Source organism: Martes martes (genome assembly GCF_963455335.1).
Source record: "Martes martes genome assembly, chromosome: 4".
NCBI lineage: Eukaryota > Metazoa > Chordata > Mammalia > Carnivora > Mustelidae > Martes > Martes martes.
In genome coordinates this window covers 148,498,872-148,518,325 of record NC_137891.1, presented here as the reverse complement: position 1 = coordinate 148,518,325, position 19,454 = coordinate 148,498,872, and the positions used below count along the sequence as shown (strand labels likewise).

Sequence of the window (19,454 nt, the reverse complement as noted above, 5' to 3'; positions counted from 1 at the left end):
GTGACCAGGTCACAGAACCCGAGAGCGTTGTGTCAGGCTTGAGGCACAGGAAGTACATAAGGCAAGTCCCTCCTCCAAAGAGCTCTTAGCTACCCCTATGGTCATTCCCTAAACACTCAGCAAGCAACGCATCAGAGCCAGCCCTGAGACCACAGCAAGGACACGCAGTTTCCAGGGAAAGCAGGTTTTAGAAAAGGCATTTCTAGGGCAGGGTGTGATGGGAGGCCCCAAGCCCTCTAATCTGAGACACCTGGGAAGCTCTTCCTGCACCTTCTCCTGCCAACGCCTACTCATCCCTGGGCCTGGCATGGACCTGGCTTTCTCCCGGGAGTCCTCCAGGACGCCCACGCCCCCTCCTGGGGCTCCTGCGATCCCATCTTCCCTCCACCCAGCAGTATGTCGGCCTGAGGGAGTTGGCAACCTCGTGGGGTAGGTAAGAGCTGGAGGAGCAGGGAGGTAGACATTCACGTACGGTCTCCGGGCCAGTGAGTAGTAGGCCAGGCCTGCACTCCAGTCTGCGCTTCTCCCAGTATTCCAGTGGCAGGACCCTGGCCAGGGCTTCAGAAAGGAGGCCCGGGCTAGAAGAGGAAGTAGGAGTCCTCGGCCAGGCCTGCACACAGCAGGCACTTGGCCATGTCCTTGGTAAACTCTGCTGAGCCACAGACCAACGCAAATGGCTTTCTGCGACAGGAACCAACCAGCTCTTCGATCAGGCCCTGGGCCAGGCGGCCAAAGCGGGTCTTCTCCCGGTAACTCTGGGGAAGCTTCTCCGGGGAGTTCTCCTGAGACAATGAGAAATCATGCAGGTGACTACTGGGAAGTCTTCAGAGTTCTCCCAGTTCGCTGTCGAACCAGGAAACTGAGGTGGGGGGCGGGGGAAAGGCAACCTTTAGCTAGCAGTATTGCAGGCCAGAGACTTCTTGGCATGGGGGCTCTGTCATAACAAGCCCGGGGGTAGCGGGGGGTGCTTATCCTCCCAGGTGAGGCACGGGGAAGAGGAGGCACACCCCAGGGCATGCAGGGAGGCAGGACCCACCAATTCTCACTGCCTCCCAGGGGCCGCTGTACCCGTCACTCCAGGGGGATGTTTGCTCCCCAGGACTGGGGGCCTCCCCGTATCTTTGTAAGGCTGTCCACCACTGTCATCGTGGGAGCATGACATGTGTTCATTGGTTTCATCAGGCTTTAATGACCTTGTTGATGGAACCCATTTTTACTGAGTGGGCACTCTGTGCCCGGCACCGTGCTAGGCACTGGGATGTGGCAGCTGCTCGAAACAGACGAGCTTTCTGGTCTCGCTCTGGCTTTGTGTCCTGGGGATCCGAGCCAGCAGTGCCTTAACCAAGGGGGGCAGGGTGCTATTTCTCACATAAAAAGGCTGGAAGAAGGATTCCAGGGTGCGCGGTGCCCCAGTGACCCGGGCTTCTCTCTTTCTGCTCCTCTAGCCTTCGCCGGTGGCTTTCATCTTCGGGATCACAAAACAAAAGCCCCACCTCCAGCTTACCCGGAGGAACTTCTCTCTTTTAAGTGGACGTTCCCCCGAAGTACAATACGCACAGAGAAAACGCACAAGTCAGTAAGTATGTGTAGTCTGACGATCTCTAATGGAGGCAAGACACCACACGCCCAGCATCTGAACAAACAAAACCAGAACAGGACCGTCCCCTCTGCAGACCCTATCAAGGCAGCTTCTAGCTTCTGGGGCTAAGCAGAGAGACGCGAAGGAGAGGAGGCTGGAATCTAAGCTCTGCCACCACGTCCCGGCTGAGTGACCATGACCTCTGTGAGCCACTGTGATGAATACAGGCCTTTTCTCACAGCGCCTCAGAGGCCCACCCCACAGAGCTCATCTGACCCCACTGCAGTGCTCACAGGGGATCCTCTCTGGAGATCTGGACCTTCCATGCCCCCTCCATGCTCTGACCCACTCAAAGGGCCCTTGTGGGCCGGAACTGCAGGGCCCACCGGCCTCACCTCTTCCTCCCACCGCCCAATTCCCCCAGGCTAGTTAGGTTTGGCATAGTCCCCCTCTCCCAACTGCACACCCAGAAATGCAGTGGGTCTAGTTGCTGCCCAGGTGGGGTGGGGAGCCCACAATCAGTGATGGCACTGCAGGGTAGCTGCTGTCAAGGAGGAGAGCCCCAGCTATGACAGCAGAAACACCTATGCCAGTCTGGGGGCTCTAGAGAGCTTTTGGGATAGAGTCACACCCCAGCAGAGAGATATGTGGGGTGAGCAGGCGTTAGGTGAGGAGGCGGGGAAAGTGCTCCTGGAAATGGGGATGGTACCAGCACAGGCAGGCCCAGCAGCCAGCCAGAAGAGCACGGTGCCCTCGCAGCCAGGAGCAGACCAGTGACCAGTGACACCAGGACACGCAGGGCGGGTGTGCCAGGAGACAAAGCCACATGGGTTGGTGTAGCCGTGCAGGCTGGGCTGTCGTCCTGAGAGCAGTGGGGAGCCAGGGAAGGGCTGGAAGCAGGGTGGTGGAGGGGTCAGGGCTGCCCTTTCGGCTGCAAGAGGAAGGGCCAACTGGTAGGGAGTGTCTGGAGAGGGAGCCCCGTGGGGCTGCTGCGGCTACAGCCTCGCCAGGCCAGGGAGCATCCCAGGTCAAGGGGGCACCTCCCCCTCCATCACCCCTCACCTGTCCCTGCCTTTGACCGCCAGCCCACTCATCTGCCCAGGCCCAGGCCGCTGGCATCATCAAAGCCCTGGCCCAGGGCTGAAGACCCTTAATTGCCGGTCGACTTTAACTCTGCCCTCAAGCCTAGGCTCAATGCCAGCTCCTCTGTGAAGCCCTCCCTGCTTGCTTCCAGCATCCTCAGCACCCTCCCCATGTGCTGTCTTATACCAACACATGGTAAAAGCAGGCTTCTAGACCAGGACCTCCTGGGCTCACACCTAACTCTCTACCAACTCAGTCAAGGTTCTTAATCTCTTTGTGCCATCTCTACAACACGGGCATGATGGCAACACAAGCCTCCTAAGATTGTGGTGGGATTAAATGATTTCACACCCACAGAGGGCCTAGAACAGTGCCAGGCAGGGAGAAAGTGCTTGGTGAAGCCCCGTCCCTGGGGCTGTCTCCCCACAGCAAGGTGAGTGCCTGGAGGACAGGGCAGGTCATCTTCATTTCCCTATCGTGGGCACCCGGCATGCGGTCAGGGGACAGAAAGGCCGACCAACAGCCTGGTGATGCTGCCACTCCTCCCACCTTCCCTGAGCTGGGCCCCAAGCAGAGGGGACAGGCCCATTCTGGGCACGAGGTCGGGCTGCACACTAGCCTTTGCTTCATTCCCCGGCCTTCAGTTTTCCTGTCGCTGCAAATGCTCACCAAGCATGGCCCTCCTCATGTTCACGCCACCAGGCCTTCTGTCCCATGGACAAGCCCACAGAACCTGGTCCCTGAGGATCCCAGAGCCCTGGTACTGGGGAGGGTAAGCCGTTTTCCTGACAGCGCCCCACCCAGTCACGCTGGGGAAGATCACGCCAGTCTTTGGGGATACTCTAAGGCTGCCTCAAGTAGGAAGCTGATGAGAAGGGTGCTCTGAAGTCCTGGGCAGTGAGGCCGACCCTGAGCAACACAGCTCTGGGGGCGCATGGAAGAGAAATAAAGCTGCAGACCAAGGGGAAGGGAGCTCAGGGCCTGGCTTGGGTTAAGGAACAAGACCCCCCATCTCCCAACCTATGGGCCAGAGGGGAGGGAGAGGGCAAGGTGGCCTGAGTGCATGCAGGGAGGAGGAATCAGAGGGGCAGGGGTCAGGAGGCAGAGTTGTTTCTAGTTCAAGTTTCTGTAGCCTGGAGAGTCTGGAAGCAGCTTTCTTCCCGTGTAGGGGCACAGTGCTGTGGGAGGGGCTCAAATAAATGCGGTGACCCCATATCCGCTTGCTTCACCAATCCTTGATGGCAAGCATGCCTACTCTGTGCCGGGCACCCGGCTGAGCACCGAAGGGAGCCTGGTGATCCAGACAAGCGATCCCTGCCCCGAAGGAGCTTATCCCAGCCTTGGGGACATCTATGGCCTGGCCCACTGACTCCACACACAGACCCCCAGCCCATATATCTGGTGAGGCCAGGGGGCATCTGACAGGCAGCACAGCACGGTGGGGAGGGCCAGAGCTCAGCCTGGGGCTCCAGTCCTGGCTTCTCCCCCAGTGCAGACAGGCCAGCGCCGCCACCTCTCCAGCGTCAGTTCCCAATCCACATACACCAAATGGAACCAGACCTGCCTTCCTTGCCGGGCACAGGGTGGAGGTCCCCACCTGGAGCAAGGATTCTTACTGCAGCCCTGGGGCAGGGAGGCCACAGCAGATCCTCAGGATGGGTGCAAGGGGCTGGCACAGTCTCAATCAGAGAAGGAAGTCACGATGCTGGGCTCACCTGGCTGAGGACAAAGAAGGTTCGGACGTTCCAGAAACGGGCCTGCTCCTGGAGGAAGGTCTTCAGGTAGATGCCCTCAAAGGTCTTAAAGCAGCCGACCAGGGTGACAAAGGTCTCATCCTCTGCGTTGTCTGTTATGGTCTGCAGGACGGGCACCATGGGGGCGAGGCCAGTGCCTGAAGCCAGCATGAGGAGCTCACCATACTGGGGAACAGAATGGGGAGAGGGTAGGTCTCAGCCCACACGCCCACCACATGGCCTATTCCTGGGCTTGCTTGAACTGCACAGCACAGCACAGCCCTTCCTGGGGGTCCCACCTGTGTGAGGTCCCCTTTCCACGTCCTTCAGGAAGCCATCCTTGCTTGTGAAAGCCTACAGCTTATGAGGTCTGTGTCACAGAAATCATGGAATCTGGAGGCTGAAATGGAACGTAAAAAAGGTGTAGCCCATCCTACAAGTGGTTCAGCTGCTCTCCTACGCATCTCCACAGGACTTTGCTTACACACTTCTCTTGACAGGGAGCCCACTACCTCCCAAAGCAGATGGCTCTGTCATAGGCTGACTTCCCCTGCCAGGGAGGTCTTTCCACCTCACACTGAGCTGAAACCTGCTCCTGCCAAAGCCTAGTCTGCCACCCCTATCACAGCCCTGCCCTCTGCGCTGCCTTCTCTGCCCCAGGGCAGCCCTGTAGAGATCTGAGGGCCCTGGCATGGATCCCTGAGCCTGCTCTAGACTGAGATATTTACTACATATAAGCGCCCAGGACAGCCCTGGCACAGAAGAGCCATGCAATATAAGCGAATTTCTTCCCCAGGAGGGCCCAATTCCATCAACCCATTACTGACTCCATGAATCCATCTCCTGCCTCTAGGTCTCTTTAGGAGATGTGATCTTCTTTAAGGTCAGTGCTTTAAAGGTTAGTGTCCGTCCTATGCAGCAAGCTAGTCACCTCCTTCATTCTAGAGATTAGGCCTCTGAGAATGCAACCCAAGTTTCCACCAGCTTCACCGACAGCTAATGCTTCTCACACCCCAGCATGAAATACTTCCTCGAGTATCAGTCATACAGACCTGGGTCTAAATCCTCAGCCAAATGATCTGGCCAAGTGCTTTCACTTCTCTGAGCCTCAGTTTCCTCACGGGTGAAAAAAAAACAACAGCTCCTTCCCCACAGTAACATGTGTCTCAGAACTGTCGTGGCGATTAAACAAGATGCCATCAAATGCCTGGTGCGGATCCTGGTGCTCCCACACAGTTCGACCCCTTCCCTCACTGAGCCCTGCTGCTGTCTGCACCACCCTGTCCTGTGTGCGTGTCCCCAGCCTCCTGGTCCCCTGCCCGCCTGCTCCTCCTCTTCCTCCCACCATCCCTCGGGGTCTCTTCTGGAAAGTCTTCCCTGGGCCAGGAGCATGTGAGGTATCCTTCTTTTGCATCCCCACAGTCCTCTGTACCCCCTCCTCATGACATCGGTGATGCTGTACTGCCACCATTTGTGTGGGCGTCTGTCCCCCATCACACAGTGAGCTTCTGGAGGACAGGGCATCATCATGGCCCCATGTGGAGACCTGTGAATGTCTGGCGGGAACGCACAGACAGATGCTCACATGCCAGCCTCAGGGCAGTCACGATGTCCCATCTACAATGAAGGTGACTGCAGAGCGACAAGACAGGGCCAGGGAGAGGGCCAGAGCAGCTCGGCGTCCCCACAGGCGCAGAACCATGCCTTCGTGCGTCCCAGAAACCAAGTTTGTGTGTGAGACACCATGTCTCTGTCTGGCCCTACACTGCCTGACCCTACAACACCCCTGAATGGGAAGGGCCGGGGCTCTGCGGGGGTGTTCTGTGGGGGCAGGAAGGCTCCCCCCGGAAGGGATGGTCAAGACAGTGTACATCAGGGGTCCCCTCTAGGTCAGGGGGAAACAGGGACAATTCGGGTCCCTTGACAAGGGCCTGGAGAACACAGGGACACTCTCAGCTAAAATGCAAGGCTGAGCAAGGCTGACACAGGGAGCACGCTGCCGAGGGCTATTACCACCCAGACACCGGCCACATCTGTAAAGTGGGGGTAGCAGTACCCCAGAGCTGTGGTGGAGTAAACCAAACCCTTAGCACAGATATGAGGGCCTGGCCCATAGGCAGCGCTACACACGTGTCTCATGGTGTTGTACACATGTATGTAGGTGCACGCACTTGTTACACACACAAACATGGATGCGTGCATGGGCGTTCCACCGTGTGTGGAAGAGGAGCTGCAAAGTTATCTGTGAAGGTAGTGAGACTGGTGTGTCTGGGTAGACGGCCTGCAGGTGTTCTTTCCTTTCTTCTTTTTGCCTCTCTATATCTGATTTCTTTCTTTCTTTTTTTTTTTTTTTGGTAATGAACATGTATCATATGTGTAATAAGGGAAAAAAAACCAATAAAAGCTCTTTTTATATTAAATAAAAACAATGGAGAGAAAGGAATGATTCGTTCTTTTTCATTTGCTTTTGTTTTGCATTGTTTCCTAATTATAAAGGTAGTATGGGCTCCCTGCGGATGATTTGGAAAGTATAATGAAGCAAACAAAAACCACCCATAATTCTACCACCCAGAGCTGCTACCCCTGCATTGCATTTTCTTTTCGCATATTTTCTGTGCATTTAAACTTTGTTTCCCAAACCTGTTGCACATTCAGTTTCATACATAGCGTTTGTCACCTGATCTTACAGCATAAGCATACAGCATCATTTATAAACGTTATTTTAAAATCCAGGATAATAGTCTATCAAGTACCTGTAACCCCGTGCACTTAGCTGTCCCCCTATGGCTGCATATCCAGTTTCCTCCAGTTTCCTGCTATTATAAATAAAGCCTCCGTGAACATATGCACAACAGGCAGCATTTGGATCCTTTCCACAAGACAGACTTCCAGGAGTGGAATCACTGGGTCAAAGGATTTGAAGATTCTTAAGACTCTTGGTACACACTGCCAAGCTGCCTTCCAGATATGCACCAACTGATGAGAAATGACTAATTCTTCCCGGGCCCATCAGGGAAGGAGATGCACATGCCGGGAAGATGAGGGGAAGAGCCTTCAGGCTGGGATGCGTGGGTTCCTGAGTGGAGAGCTATGGGGCATATTTAAGGGAGTGGTCTCCATGGTTTTGTAGCTGGAATGTGACAGTGGAAAGATATTGCAGGGTCTGGCGGCATAGGATTCCTGAGTACCAAGTACGTGAGTGTGGATTTGCTAAGCAATGGGCAGCCCTGGAGAGTTCCAGAGCATATGCAGAGGCCCATTCCGTCTCCTCCCACGTCCAAACTCAAGGACACTCTTGGGATTGGGCTTGGGCTCAGGAAGAATGGCACAGTGTGACTCTACAGCCTGACACGTGCAAACCGTGGTCCTGGAGGCTCAGGCGGGAGGCGCCTCCCGCCTAGCGTGCTGGCACTGACCTGGTTGGCTTTATAGAAGAAGTCGCCGAAAGGTCCTCGCCAGAAAGCTGTGTCTCCTGTGCTCCAGGACTTGACGTACCGGGACATCAGCCCAGTCGGGTAGCACTGGGAGCAAACACAAGGAAACCTCACTGAGACACGTACATGCTGCCCGTACCAACCATGTCAGCCACTAACATGTGGCCCTTCCGGCAGGCCACGTGCCCGACAGGTGCCATCTCAGAGGACCTTCCGAGTCACCCCTGAGTTGGTACTGTCATTCCCAATTTTCAGATGAACCCAGAAGCTTATCCAGAAGGGAAACGGTGAGGCTGGGATAAGAACCACAGGGCCAATGGCCTTACCTTCAGAGGTCTCTGACCCACGCGACTACAGGTGCCCTGCACGTCACAGCACCGAGTACAGAACTGGGTAAGAGATGAGTAACATCAACTGACACTCACTCTCAGTATCAGGGAGGCAACAGGGGGTGGTGGGGACCGTGGTAAACGGGTGAGTGCAGGAATTCTCCTTCCAAAGGAGGAAGTCACTTTGCAGATCCCGGGATGTAGTTTGTGGGGCTGATGATGTTCTATCTTTTGATTTTCTAAGAGGGGCAAAAGATCCACATTTTCATGTAAAAGCACCCATCTTTGAAATGTCAGAAACTAATTCTAAATTTTAAAACGCTGTGTAGGCCCAAACCAAATACATGTATGTGCTGCAATCAGTTCTTAGGTCACTCGTTTGCAGCCTCTGTGTTACACTGTCTCCTGGCTTGCTGACAAAAGTAAAGGTTGTGCAGGGGATTCCCTCATGGGAGCGGGCAGTCCATATTTCCTGTGGGCCTGCCCACTGGGGCCCAGGCACCATGCTGGGGCTACAGGGAACACAGCTAGACCTTAAGCTCCATGAAAACAGCCAGTGTCTGAACCTTGGGAAAGACTTCATAAATATCTCAATGAATGAATGAATGAATGAATCAATCAATTAATCCAGATTCAGGACCCCTCCTGAAGGAGCTCACAAACTAGGAGGGACCAAAGTCTGATACATTCAAGGTAGAGACTACCTAACACCCCATGAAAAGGACAGAATGCTGAGAGAGCCCTGAGGAGGTACAGTCACTTCTAATGGAGTAAGATCAAGGATGGCTTCCTGGAGGAGGATAAGTTTGAGCTGGACCTTGCAGGTTAGTTAAGACTGCATTTACTAGGGACACCTGGGTGGCTTCGTCGGTTAAATGTCTGCCTTTAGCTCAGGTTATGCTCTCAAGGTCCTGAGATCAAGCCCTCATCAGGCTCCCTGCTGCTTCTCCCTCTGCCTGCCACTTCCCCTGCCCATGCTCTCTCTGACATATAAATAAAATCTTTAAAAAAAAAAAAAAAAGACTGCATTCACTAGGGATGGGAGCAGTAACACAGAGAGGGTTCTGGGCATCAGGTATGGTCAAGGTAGCACAGCCCAAGACACAGGAATGTGAGGGGGAGGGGGAAGCTCTAAGAGGACTGGGAGGGTGTTTGGAGTGAGAATATAACTCAGTTTGAAGGAGACTGGGCTTTGGTTACCAGTCATGCTTTTAAGCAACCACAGCTACCTCTGATAGCATCGCTGACTTTGCTGGGTACCATATATATAAAGCAAGGGAAGGCCTCAGCCCTCCTGCCAGAAGTCTGGGAGGGAGGCTACAGTTCTCTTAACTTGCTGGAGGCAAGCACACCAGTTTTCTGACCTCAGTCTTGGGGGAGGCACAGGCCCAGCTGTGGCTTGAGTGGCCCCATGGCACAGACAGCGCTCAAGGAGAAAGGAAGGATTTTTCGGTGCCTCCAGCCCCCACACGGAGCCTGCTCAATACACACTTGTCCAACAGAACCGATCCTGAACTTCTGTTCTTCCACGTGGGGTCACATTACCCAAGGGGCCTTGGGACAGTGACATCACCACTCTGAGCTTCAGTTTCTTTATCTGTAAAGTGGGATAATACGATCTACTCTGCAGGACGGTTATGAGGCTGAAAGGAGATGGAAACAGCTGGAAAGAGTGCGTAGTGCCCAGAAGGTGCCTGAGCGATGGGAGTTCCTCCCTCCCATCCACACGGGAGGTAACCCTAAAAAACCCGAGTGCCTTCCCAATTTGCAAAGACATTTCCAGCTTTTCCCAGCCAGCGGCTTAGGGATAATTAAGCATCTCTCTAAAGAGAGGCTTTCTGGTAAACGAGGAGAAAATCAGCCTTGCAGCTGGGAGAGATCCAGCTGCCCTGAAGAACTGTCTCCAGGCTTATCCTTTCAACAGAAACACACCCAGACGAGCAGCTTGGGGAAGCAGGCCATTTGGAGAGGATTTGTGGAATCTCCCAGACAAACAGTTGCGTGGCGAAGGGATCCCATCCAAGCTTCTGTGTGAGGGAATAAACACTCGGGCTTTGAGTGCAGTCAGGGAAGGCAGGAGCCAAGACAGTGCTTGGGTTCTGGAGGCAAGAGGCCAGGCTCACTCACCGGCCACACTTCTTACTCCCTGTGGAGCCTCGGGTCTTCCTGGGGTCTCAGTTTGCTTATCAATGAAAGGGGAATAATAATTCCCATGCTACAAGGAAAGGATGTGAAAGCTATTCTTAAATACCACTGTTCCCTAGGGTTCTGTGTGGGAAATGACAATGTCGACTATGTAGTAGGTTGACCTGTATGAAACCACTGTTTCTGTAAGTCAAAAATGTTAGAGTATCAGAAGTTTCATGTACTTCAACCTAATTATTTTTTCCACTTAATTGGATCTTTAAGATCTCTTACATATCCGGTGCCGACACCTTGGGTCCTGGGGGCATGGGGGCGGTTTGTACCCAGACTATATTGTTCATCTCATCTCTGCCAAGTGCCACACCCACCTCGGCTGCCCCACAAGCACCCCTCCTGCCAATCAGACTGGGTACAGTTCCCACAGACCCTGTCTCACTCCTCCTTCCCTTTGGTCATCTGCCCAGGCTGAGGCCTGGAATGCCTTCCTACCACTGCCAATTTGTATCCCTTGGTCAAGGCCCAACTCCAACGCATTGGCGCCATCTCCGCCCTGAGAATGGTCTCAGGTTAGTCCCATTCACGAGGTGCTCCGTGCCCCACCTTCTGCCTGCTCTCCCCCTTCTAGGCCGGGACAGGTCACTAACGGCTACCCCAGCTGTGCCTCCTTTGCCCTTGCGCACGCTGTTCCTGGCCCTGAGAGCTTTCTTCTCACCCTTCCCTGCCGGTTCTCCATTCCTTCACTTCAACTCGCAGCTCTAACTCAGCTTCTGCTGGGAAGGCCCGCTGCCTTCCCTGCACCCCAGCTGCCCTGAACTGGGTTGGGGCCTCCCGCCATGGTGTCCATCCCAACATCCTGCCCTGGTCTGGCCCTCTGTCCCAGGGCAGGCACTCTGTCTGACTCCCCTCTGGAGCCCAGCAACCAGCACACAGCAGGGGCTTGGCGACTTGGCTGCCCCTTCCCCTGGGCCCAGGGTTGCTCTCCACGAAGAGCTGAGAAAGCACGAGGGAACAGTGTGACCTTTCTCAATCTGAGCTTCCTTTTCCTAAAATCAGTCTCTGTTGGGGTCTGAGGTGCCAACCCGAGCCCCCCCCCCCCCCCCGCCTCGGGAAAGGAGGAGATGGGAGAAAGCTTCCTTTACTCCCCCTGTTCTTTCCTCAAGCCAGCCTCCTCCCATGTGAACACACTGGCTTTTCCCACATGGCTGAGCACCGCCCCATCCCGATCCAGCTGCCAAACGGAGTCAGTCCACACCGTCTGAAGAGCACCCACGTGGGTTGGCTCACCTTGATTAAAACTTCAAAGTATCCTTCTGTGTTGGCAGGGCTGATGGGCGTATAGGCTCTCTGAATTTCTAAGCCATCCACCTTCCCTCTGGGGAAGAGAAGTATATGGTCAGGCAGTCAGCCAGGCCAACAAACACTTATAGGTATCTCCTCTGTGCCAGGCTGGTGAGACCTGGGGCCCAGCTGTCCCCAGTGGTGCTCACTGAAGGTGGAGCAGAAAAAAGGGGCGCTGGGCTCCCCCACTGCCACGCGCTGGCTGTGAGACCCAGGCAGGTCAGTGATCCCTTAGCTGCCCCTCTGTAAAGTGAGGACAACCACATGTGTCCCTGTGGTGTGGTTCTATGGGATCACAGATGGCAAAGTCTTCAAAGAGTCCACTGATGATGGGGGCTGTTTTTAGGACATCACTGTGGTGTTTCCTGACCTCTTCTCGACCACAGAACAAGAAAGAGAAAGACTGTTAATGTTTATTAAACACTTACTACCATGTACCAGGAGCATCAGAATTAGAAGGATCCTCAACGGTGCCCTACTCCAAAGTCGGACCTCATGCGCGAATCCTCTCTATGATGTTATCAACAATGAGGCTAGGATGATAATGACAAGTAATAATAGTAGCAGTCATGTTGTAGTCAATAACTACTATGCACCAAGCATATTGTGCACGTTATCTCATTTAACAAATGATAACCCAGGGGCGCCTGGGTGGCTCAGTTGGTTGAGCGTCTGCCTTCCGCTCGGGTCGAGATTCCAGGGTTCTGGGATCAAGCCCTGTGTCATCAGGCTCCCTGCTCACTGGAGAGGCTCCTTCTCCCTCTCTCTCTGCCCCTCCCCCAGCTTGTGAGCACACGCACTCTCTCTCTCTCAAATAAATAAGTAAAATCTTAAACAAAAAAACCCAAAAGTGGCGCCTGGGTGGCTCAGTGGGTTAAAGCCTCTGCCTTCGGCTCAGGTCATGGTCTCAGGGTCCTGGGATCGAGCCCCACAGCAGGCTCTCTGCTCAGTGGGGAACGTGCTTCCTCTCTCTCTGCCTGCCTCTCTGACTACTTATAATCTTTGTCTATCAAATAAATAAATAAAATCTTAAAAAAAACACAAACAAACCAAAAAACCCCAAAAGACCCCAATAACCCACATGAGGAAACCAAGGCTTAGGACGGTACTTGCTTGAGGTCACACAGCTAAATACATCCTTAGCTCTGACTGACTCCAGAGCAGGGTTCCTCACACAACACCTCAGAGCTTCCCAGAAACACCCAAGCACTCCACCTTTGAGTCCTACTGTGTGCAAAACTTTCCTCTTGGACACGCGGAAAGATTAAAAAGACCCCATCCTGGGGCGCCTAGGTGGCTCATTTGGTTAAGCGTCCAACTCTGGTTTTGGCTCAGGTCATGATCTCAGGGTCCTGGCACTAAGCCCCCATTTAGACTTTGTGCTCACTGGGAAGTCTGCTTGAGATTCTCGCCCTCTGCTCCTTCCCCTACTTGGGCATGCACTCTCTCTCTCAAATAAGTAAATAAATCTTTAAAAAAAGATGCCTGGGTGGCTCCGTCAGTTAGGCGTCTGTCTTTGGCTCAGGTCATGATCCCAGGATCCTGGGATGGAGTCCCACAACACGCTGCTTGCTCAGCAGGGAGCCTGCTTCTCCCTCTGCCTGCCACTGCCCCCTGCTCCCTTCTCTCTCTCTCTTTGACGAATAAATAAATAAAATCTTTAAAATAAGGGGCTCCTGGGTGGCTTAGTTGTTAAGTGTCTGCCTTTAGTTCAGGTCATGATCTGAGGGTCTGAGGGTCGAACCTCGAGTTGGGCTCCCTGCTCAGCGGGAAGCCTCTTTCTCCCTCTACCACTGCCCTTACTTGTGTTCCCTCTCTGGCTGTTTCTCTGTCAAATAAATAAGTAAACAAATAAATATCTTTAAAGTCTTTAAAATAACAAAAAATTAAAAGGCCCCACCTTAATGCATCACAAGCGAGAAGCTAGACAGAAATATTCAAGGAACACTTGGGGAACAAACAGGGAAATAGAAACACAACCTGTGGCCTGGCTTGGATGCCAAGAGCACTGTGACATCTGCCATCACAGAGGTAAATACAGACACACTCCAGACGGAGGGACCACTCTCATCCGGGGAGCTTCAGGAGGCCTCCTAGAACTTTCGTTACCCTCCTGGCTCTGAAAAAGGCAGGCCACTCACAGGTGAAAATGGGGACAGGACGGGAAGGAATTCCAGGCAGAGGGCACAGTCCGGGCAAAAGCTTAGAGGTAGGAAATGCAGAGCAAGCCAGGAACTGGTGGGTGGGTCACGGGGCTGGAGCAAAGCACTTGTGTGAGGAAGGAGCAGGGAGGACTCGGTGGGAAAGGAAACTGGAGCCCTGGGAGCCTCCTTGGAACATGAGAAAGGAGGGACACGGTTAGCTACCTATGTTAGGAATGTTGCTGGAGCAGCAGAGAGGGTGGAGGAGAGGCGCCAAGCTAGGGACAGGGAGTGCTGGGCAGCCCTGACTTATGGATGGAGGGTTGCATGGGGCTGTGACTTGCCCTGGAGCCACTGGGATAGTGAGCTTTCATGACAGCCAGCCAGGCCACAGGCTGGACACACTGGGTGCAAACACCGGGGGATGGCATGAGGCAAGTGGCTAGAGTGTGACCCGTAGTAAGACACTCTCCTTGTCCTCTGTCGGCTCTGCTGGTTCCCCCCTTCTTGCCAATACCACAAATGCTGGAGTTGCCAGGGTTCGGTCCTCCATCCTTCCCTCTTTCCACGCCACATACACCCCCTAATGCTGCCCAGGTGCCGGCTGGTGATTCCCACACTCACATCTAGAGCTCATCTCTCTCTGCTGAGCCTTAGACCCAGAGTCGACCACCTAGCAGATGCCTCCCCCTGCAGGTCCCAAAGGGCCTTGTCCCTGGGCCAGTGGGGGAGAGTGCAGAGGGAGGGGGTCAAAGTTGTGGGAGAGGGCAGAAGGAGGCTGGGAAGAGGAAGGAACTTCAGAGGACTGGTAGAGTGTAGCTGGGCAGTCAGGCTGGGGGTTTGAATCCTGGCTGCAGGACTTACTAGCTGTGTGATCTTGGGCAAGTCCCTTATTCTCAAGGACAAGAGTCCTTCCTCTCAACTGGCACTAATATTAGATTCATACCACAGGCTCTAGAGCCAGACTGCTTGCCTTCAAATTGTGGCTCCACCATTTCTTAACTGTGTGACGTTGGGCAAGTTACTGAACCTCTCTGACTTCAGTTTCCTCTTGCAAATGATAATGGTACCTTCCGTACAGGGTTTTGTGAGGATGCAGTGAATTCCTAGGTGTTCTAGGAGGCAGTCCTAGCACACAGAACTGTGTGCTGGAGAGTAAATGCCACAGAAGTGTTTGCTGTTACTGTTGCTGTTGTTAGTTGTTATGAAAACACAAACCCAGAATCCTCTGAGTCAGGGGGCACTACGTTTGTCTTAAGGGTGATCAGTGGAGGCTTAAGGGAGGCTAAGCAAGTTGCCCTCAGCCACACAGCAAGCAAACGGCTAAGCGGGGCTGCGAAGCTTTGGCCTCCCACTACCTGAGTGTACCGTAGGACGAGGTGCTGGCCAGGCCGCAGGCCGAGCTGGCAGTTCCTGGGGAGTGCAAACTGAACCCGGTAAGTGTCCTCAGTGAGTCTGTCCATGGCACTGATGCGGAAGGCCAGGAAGGTCTCTGGGCTCAGCTTGGACGGACAGCTCTGTAAAAGGAAAATATCCAACAGCTAGGACCTGGGGCCAGCAGACATGCAAGCAGGCGCAAGCACCCTTCTTGCTTTCCCTTCCGGACAGGCTATCTCTCTGCAGTTTTCTGAATAATAAAGAGTAGTCCCGCCTCACCTCCCTTTCATGTTCTGATGGAAGAAGGCCCGAGCTTTTCACACTGAGCTTCCCCTACTTGGAAGCCTTCTGCAGCTCTGTCAGCCCCAGGATCAAGTGCAGCCTCCTTGGCTGGACACTCCAGGGCCCTGTGGATGAACCTCAAGCCTCATTTTCTTCTCTGTTCTACCAAGAATGCCTTGCTGCTTCCTGGTGTGGGAGTCTTTATTTGCTCAAGCTGTGCCCTTTATCCAGAACACTCATCTCTGACGTATGAAATACCTACTCATCCTTCAAACCTGCTAAAAACCCAGCTTTGTAGAACTTAGAAATTGATGGGACCTTAAGATGATCTAATCTAATATCCTTATTTTCCATGTGGGGAGACTGAGGCCTGAGTGGTAGTAGCTTCCTTGTCCAAAGTCACATCCTGAGCAGGAATTCAAATTCATGTCTTCTAAGTCTCAGCCCACCACCGTTAACATTCCACTCACTTGCACCTCCTCCAGGAAGTCTTCTCTGAATGTCATGACTCACAGATCTCTCTCCTGTAAAATGCCCAAACCTCATTCATGCCTGGGCCGACCCCACGCCTAGTTCCGGGCGAGGCTTTGAACCTGGATCTCTCTGCCGTGCAGAGTCAGGGAAATCTTCCCCACATGGGTGCAGGGTGCTGACACTGCCACCTTGACCTGTCTTGGCTGAGGAGCAGCCCTCCCTCACCTGTGACTCCTCCCCACTCAGCAGGCTCCTGTTCTTGCTGGCTCCGGCTGCCTCCCACCTTGCCAGCTCTTGGTGATAGAGGTCAAACACACAAGGTGAGCAGCCACTGCCACAGCACTGGGAGGGCAAGGGCTCCACCGGCCGAAGCTGCAGCCAGGCTTCCTCATCGGCATCCTCCTCCCTCTCATCCATCATTGGTGGGGCTTGAGCAGTCTGGGAGGGACAACTTAGTGCTCTTCCCAGATCAGGTCCGACTCTGAGGCCACAGGCCTAGGCCCTCCCCCGTTGGCCTGAGAGAGAGGGAAAACATGTGGGTTACACTCTGGTCACCTTGATTGCTCCCATTGGCCTTGAGGCCCGCAGGTGCCCAACTCTGTGTGAGCACTGGGTCAGGGAGGACTCACCCTGAGTCCTGCTGCCTGGAAGGGGAGGCAGGCAGACAGGGCGCAATGATCAGAGCTGGCACCCAAAGTTTCCTGATTTCTTCCTGTGCTTTGGGTGCCAGATAAGCACTTTACATAGAAAAGCTCATTGAATTTAAAAAATAGTTTAAACGAGAAAATACAATAGTTATGTACAACTTAACGATTATCAAAATTATTTAGAAGTAAGTTAAAATGTTAGAAAGGAACACCTTTGTTAACAACCACATAGTCAAGTACAAAGAACCTGGCTAGTGACCCGGAATCCCCTCATAAGTATCCCTTCCTGATCACCTCCCATCCCCCACAAAGTAAACATCATCCTGACCTTTGGTATAATCATTCCCTTGCTTTTCCTTAGTTTTGCCCCCTTTGTGTAGAAACTTAACCACTGTAGTTCAGCTTTGCCGGCTTTTTACTTTTATGTCAACAGAATCATACCAATGTATTCTTTTGTGTCTAGTTTCTTTTTTAAATAGTATATATTTTTTGGATTTTTAAATTATTTTTTTGTGTGTGTGAGAGAGAGAGATTGAGCATGAGTGGGGGGAGAGGGCAGAGGGAGAAGCAGACTCCCCACTGAGCAAGGAGCCCGATGAGGGACTCGATCCCAGGACCCTGGAATCATGACTGAGCTGAAGGCAGACGCTTCAGCAACTGAGCCACCCAGATGCCCCTTTTGTCTAATTTCTTTCCTTCAGGTAAGTCACCCACCAAACTGCTGCATTTAATTTAATCCTTATAATGAGGCTGGTACTAGAGATGTCATCTTTTAAATAGGAAAACTGGGGTCTGGGGGTGGTTAATAACATACCCAAGGTCACCTAACTCCTAAGACAGGGAGGTCCGGTTTCTCGGTTAACAATCACTTCCCGTGATTCCTAATCTTTAAGAACTTTTCTACTTATCCTGCTTCCCATGTCCATTTACACTGGAGTTTCCCATGGTCCCAGAGGATGTGCTTCCAATCTCTCCCTACACCATCCATCAGCATACCTGCCACCAGTTCTGATCACACCAGTCTCCTGTTTAGCAACCTTTAACAGCTCCCCAGTTGCCTTCTGGCTTGAATCCAATCTTCCTGCCTGGTCCCCAGGCTCCTTCTGATCAGAACTTGTCCAAATCCTCTTACCACTTGGTTTTAGAAGGGCAGTCCCTCTGTGTGCAATACATCTTTCTCTTATACAAGAAAGGGTTTGGTTTCAGAAAACTTGGATCTACTGTTCATGAGCTCTATGACTTCAGGAAGGTTTAGCAGGCTGCAACCCCCTTGAGGACAAGGATGATGTCTTATTCTTTCTCTATTCTACCACTAAGCACAAGGCTGGCATATGGAAGGTTCCAGTGAATGGTGAATGTTCATTAAGTTTATAGAAAAGGTCTGAGAACCAGGCACAGTGCTACATGTTGGGACACAAGACGTAAATAGGATACAGGCTCTCTACCTTTAGAGAGCTTGCAGCCTAGCATGGTGTCATAATAATGCAACCCATTTTTATCTTGTGCTATGGACCAGGTGTGTATGGTGAGCGAATGAAGTCTGGAGCCCTCTTTATGCTTTTTTTACTCCTGAAGTTTTTGCAAGATAAAGTGAGAGAAGGGAAAGCTCTATTTATTCATTGTAAACTGCAAGACAGCGTGGGGGTTATTCCTATCAGTATTTGCCTTAAACTTACCTTCTCCATGTCTTAACTACCCTACTTTCTTTGGTATTTTGGAAATTGGCAGAGAAATTGGCCAAGTCTGTCATGAACTTTAAAGACCTGATTCCTGCCTCCTCCTGGCCTCACCTCTTTCTTCAGTCTAAGACGCACTACTTTAAGCCAGGTTTTGACACATCCTGTTGTCCCTGGTGGGATGGTTCTCCCCACCCTTCAGGCCTTAAAGGTCACTTCCTCTCACTCTATTTAGCTCGATTATGTATTGATTCATTTAGCATGTATTTACTAGTGCTAGGCACTCGTCTAGGTGCAAGGGATAGAGCAGCCAGGAAGCAAAACCCCCTGCACTCATGGAGTTTACATTCTGGTGGAAGAGATGTCATTAGACAAGATCAAAATGGAAAACGCGATATTTAGTGTTAAGTGCTATAAAGAAAAAGGGGGAAAGGAATAGGAAATATGTGTGCGTGTTCCAATTGCTTATTTACTGACTTTAGTTACTTTCTGCCCATACGCTCTACATCCCATAGCTATTTTTTCACCAACGCAAACCCGACGCTCACCACTGCGCCTGACACACTGCAATCATTTGATAAACCGGTGCTGGTGGGCACAAGGAGCAAAGAACACCTCCATAGCTCAGGCCTTGCTTCTAGGAGGCAGATCTGGGAAACCCCGAGGAAACGGATGGAAACTAGATCCCGCCGGGGAAGGGGCGCGCAGTCGGACGCAGCGCTGGTGTGGTGGCCAGGGCCACTTTCCGACTCCGGGAGCGGCAGCGGTCAAGGTTCCGCAGCGTGGGAAGTGAGTGGTGAGGCAAGAAACTTCAGTGCACCCACTTCGGGCCGGGAGCTGTGCAGGCACGCTAACTTAGGCATTTCTAACCCATTTTTACAGTGAGGGACACTGGGGCTCGGAGGGAAGTGCCCTGCCCAAGCCCAAGCTTCAGCTGCCCATAAGCGGTCAAGGTTGCCCTAAATTCGGGTTTGAAGTACTAGTATTCTAACACTGGTCCTATTGCAGCCTCTTAACAAGACCACTCACCTACACACCTGCGCCTCCCCTCGGGACGCGTTCCTCCGGGTGCTGGCCCCCTCCCTCCGGGAGGCGGGAAGACTGTCTCACTTATGAGAAAGTGAAAATAGTCGGAGCAAAGTAAGAATGTCTTGAATATGATTGGTTGAAGTGGATGCCACTCATAAAACGAGCCTCGGCGCCCAGCCCCTTTCGC

The 19,454-nt window shown here is 52.8% G+C and overlaps 1 protein-coding gene across 1 annotated transcript; it reads right to left on the bottom strand.

Moving 5' to 3' along the window:
- Positions 1–171: 171 nt before the first annotated feature.
- Positions 172–19,326, bottom strand: CYB5RL (cytochrome b5 reductase like). The gene is made up of 7 exons (XM_080802793.1): positions 19,268–19,326; positions 16,141–16,430; positions 15,151–15,299; positions 11,588–11,675; positions 7,812–7,916; positions 4,378–4,581; positions 172–782 (listed from the first exon to the last, which is right to left on the bottom strand). Exons 2-7 carry the CDS (start codon positions 16,333–16,335, stop codon positions 579–581), a joined length of 945 nt encoding a protein of 314 aa, XP_080658919.1. The 5' UTR covers positions 16,336–16,430; positions 19,268–19,326; the 3' UTR covers positions 172–578.
- Between the last annotated feature and the right edge of the window lie 128 nt (positions 19,327–19,454).

What these genes read in the sequence shown, in the direction of transcription:
- CYB5RL (XM_080802793.1), bottom strand. Translation starts at nt 16,335, where the DNA reads ATGATGGATGAGAGGGAGGAGGATGCCGATGAGGAAGCCTGGCTGCAG. An exon ending in TGAGTGGGGAGGAGTCACAG is followed by an intron (nt 15,300 to 16,140) that starts GTGAGGGAGGGC and finishes TTCCTTTTACAG; the next exon opens with AGCTGTCCGTCCAAGCTGAG. An exon ending in CCTTCTTTGTCCTCAGCCAG is followed by an intron (nt 783 to 4,377) that starts GTGAGCCCAGCA and finishes TCATTGTCTCAG; the next exon opens with GAGAACTCCCCGGAGAAGCT.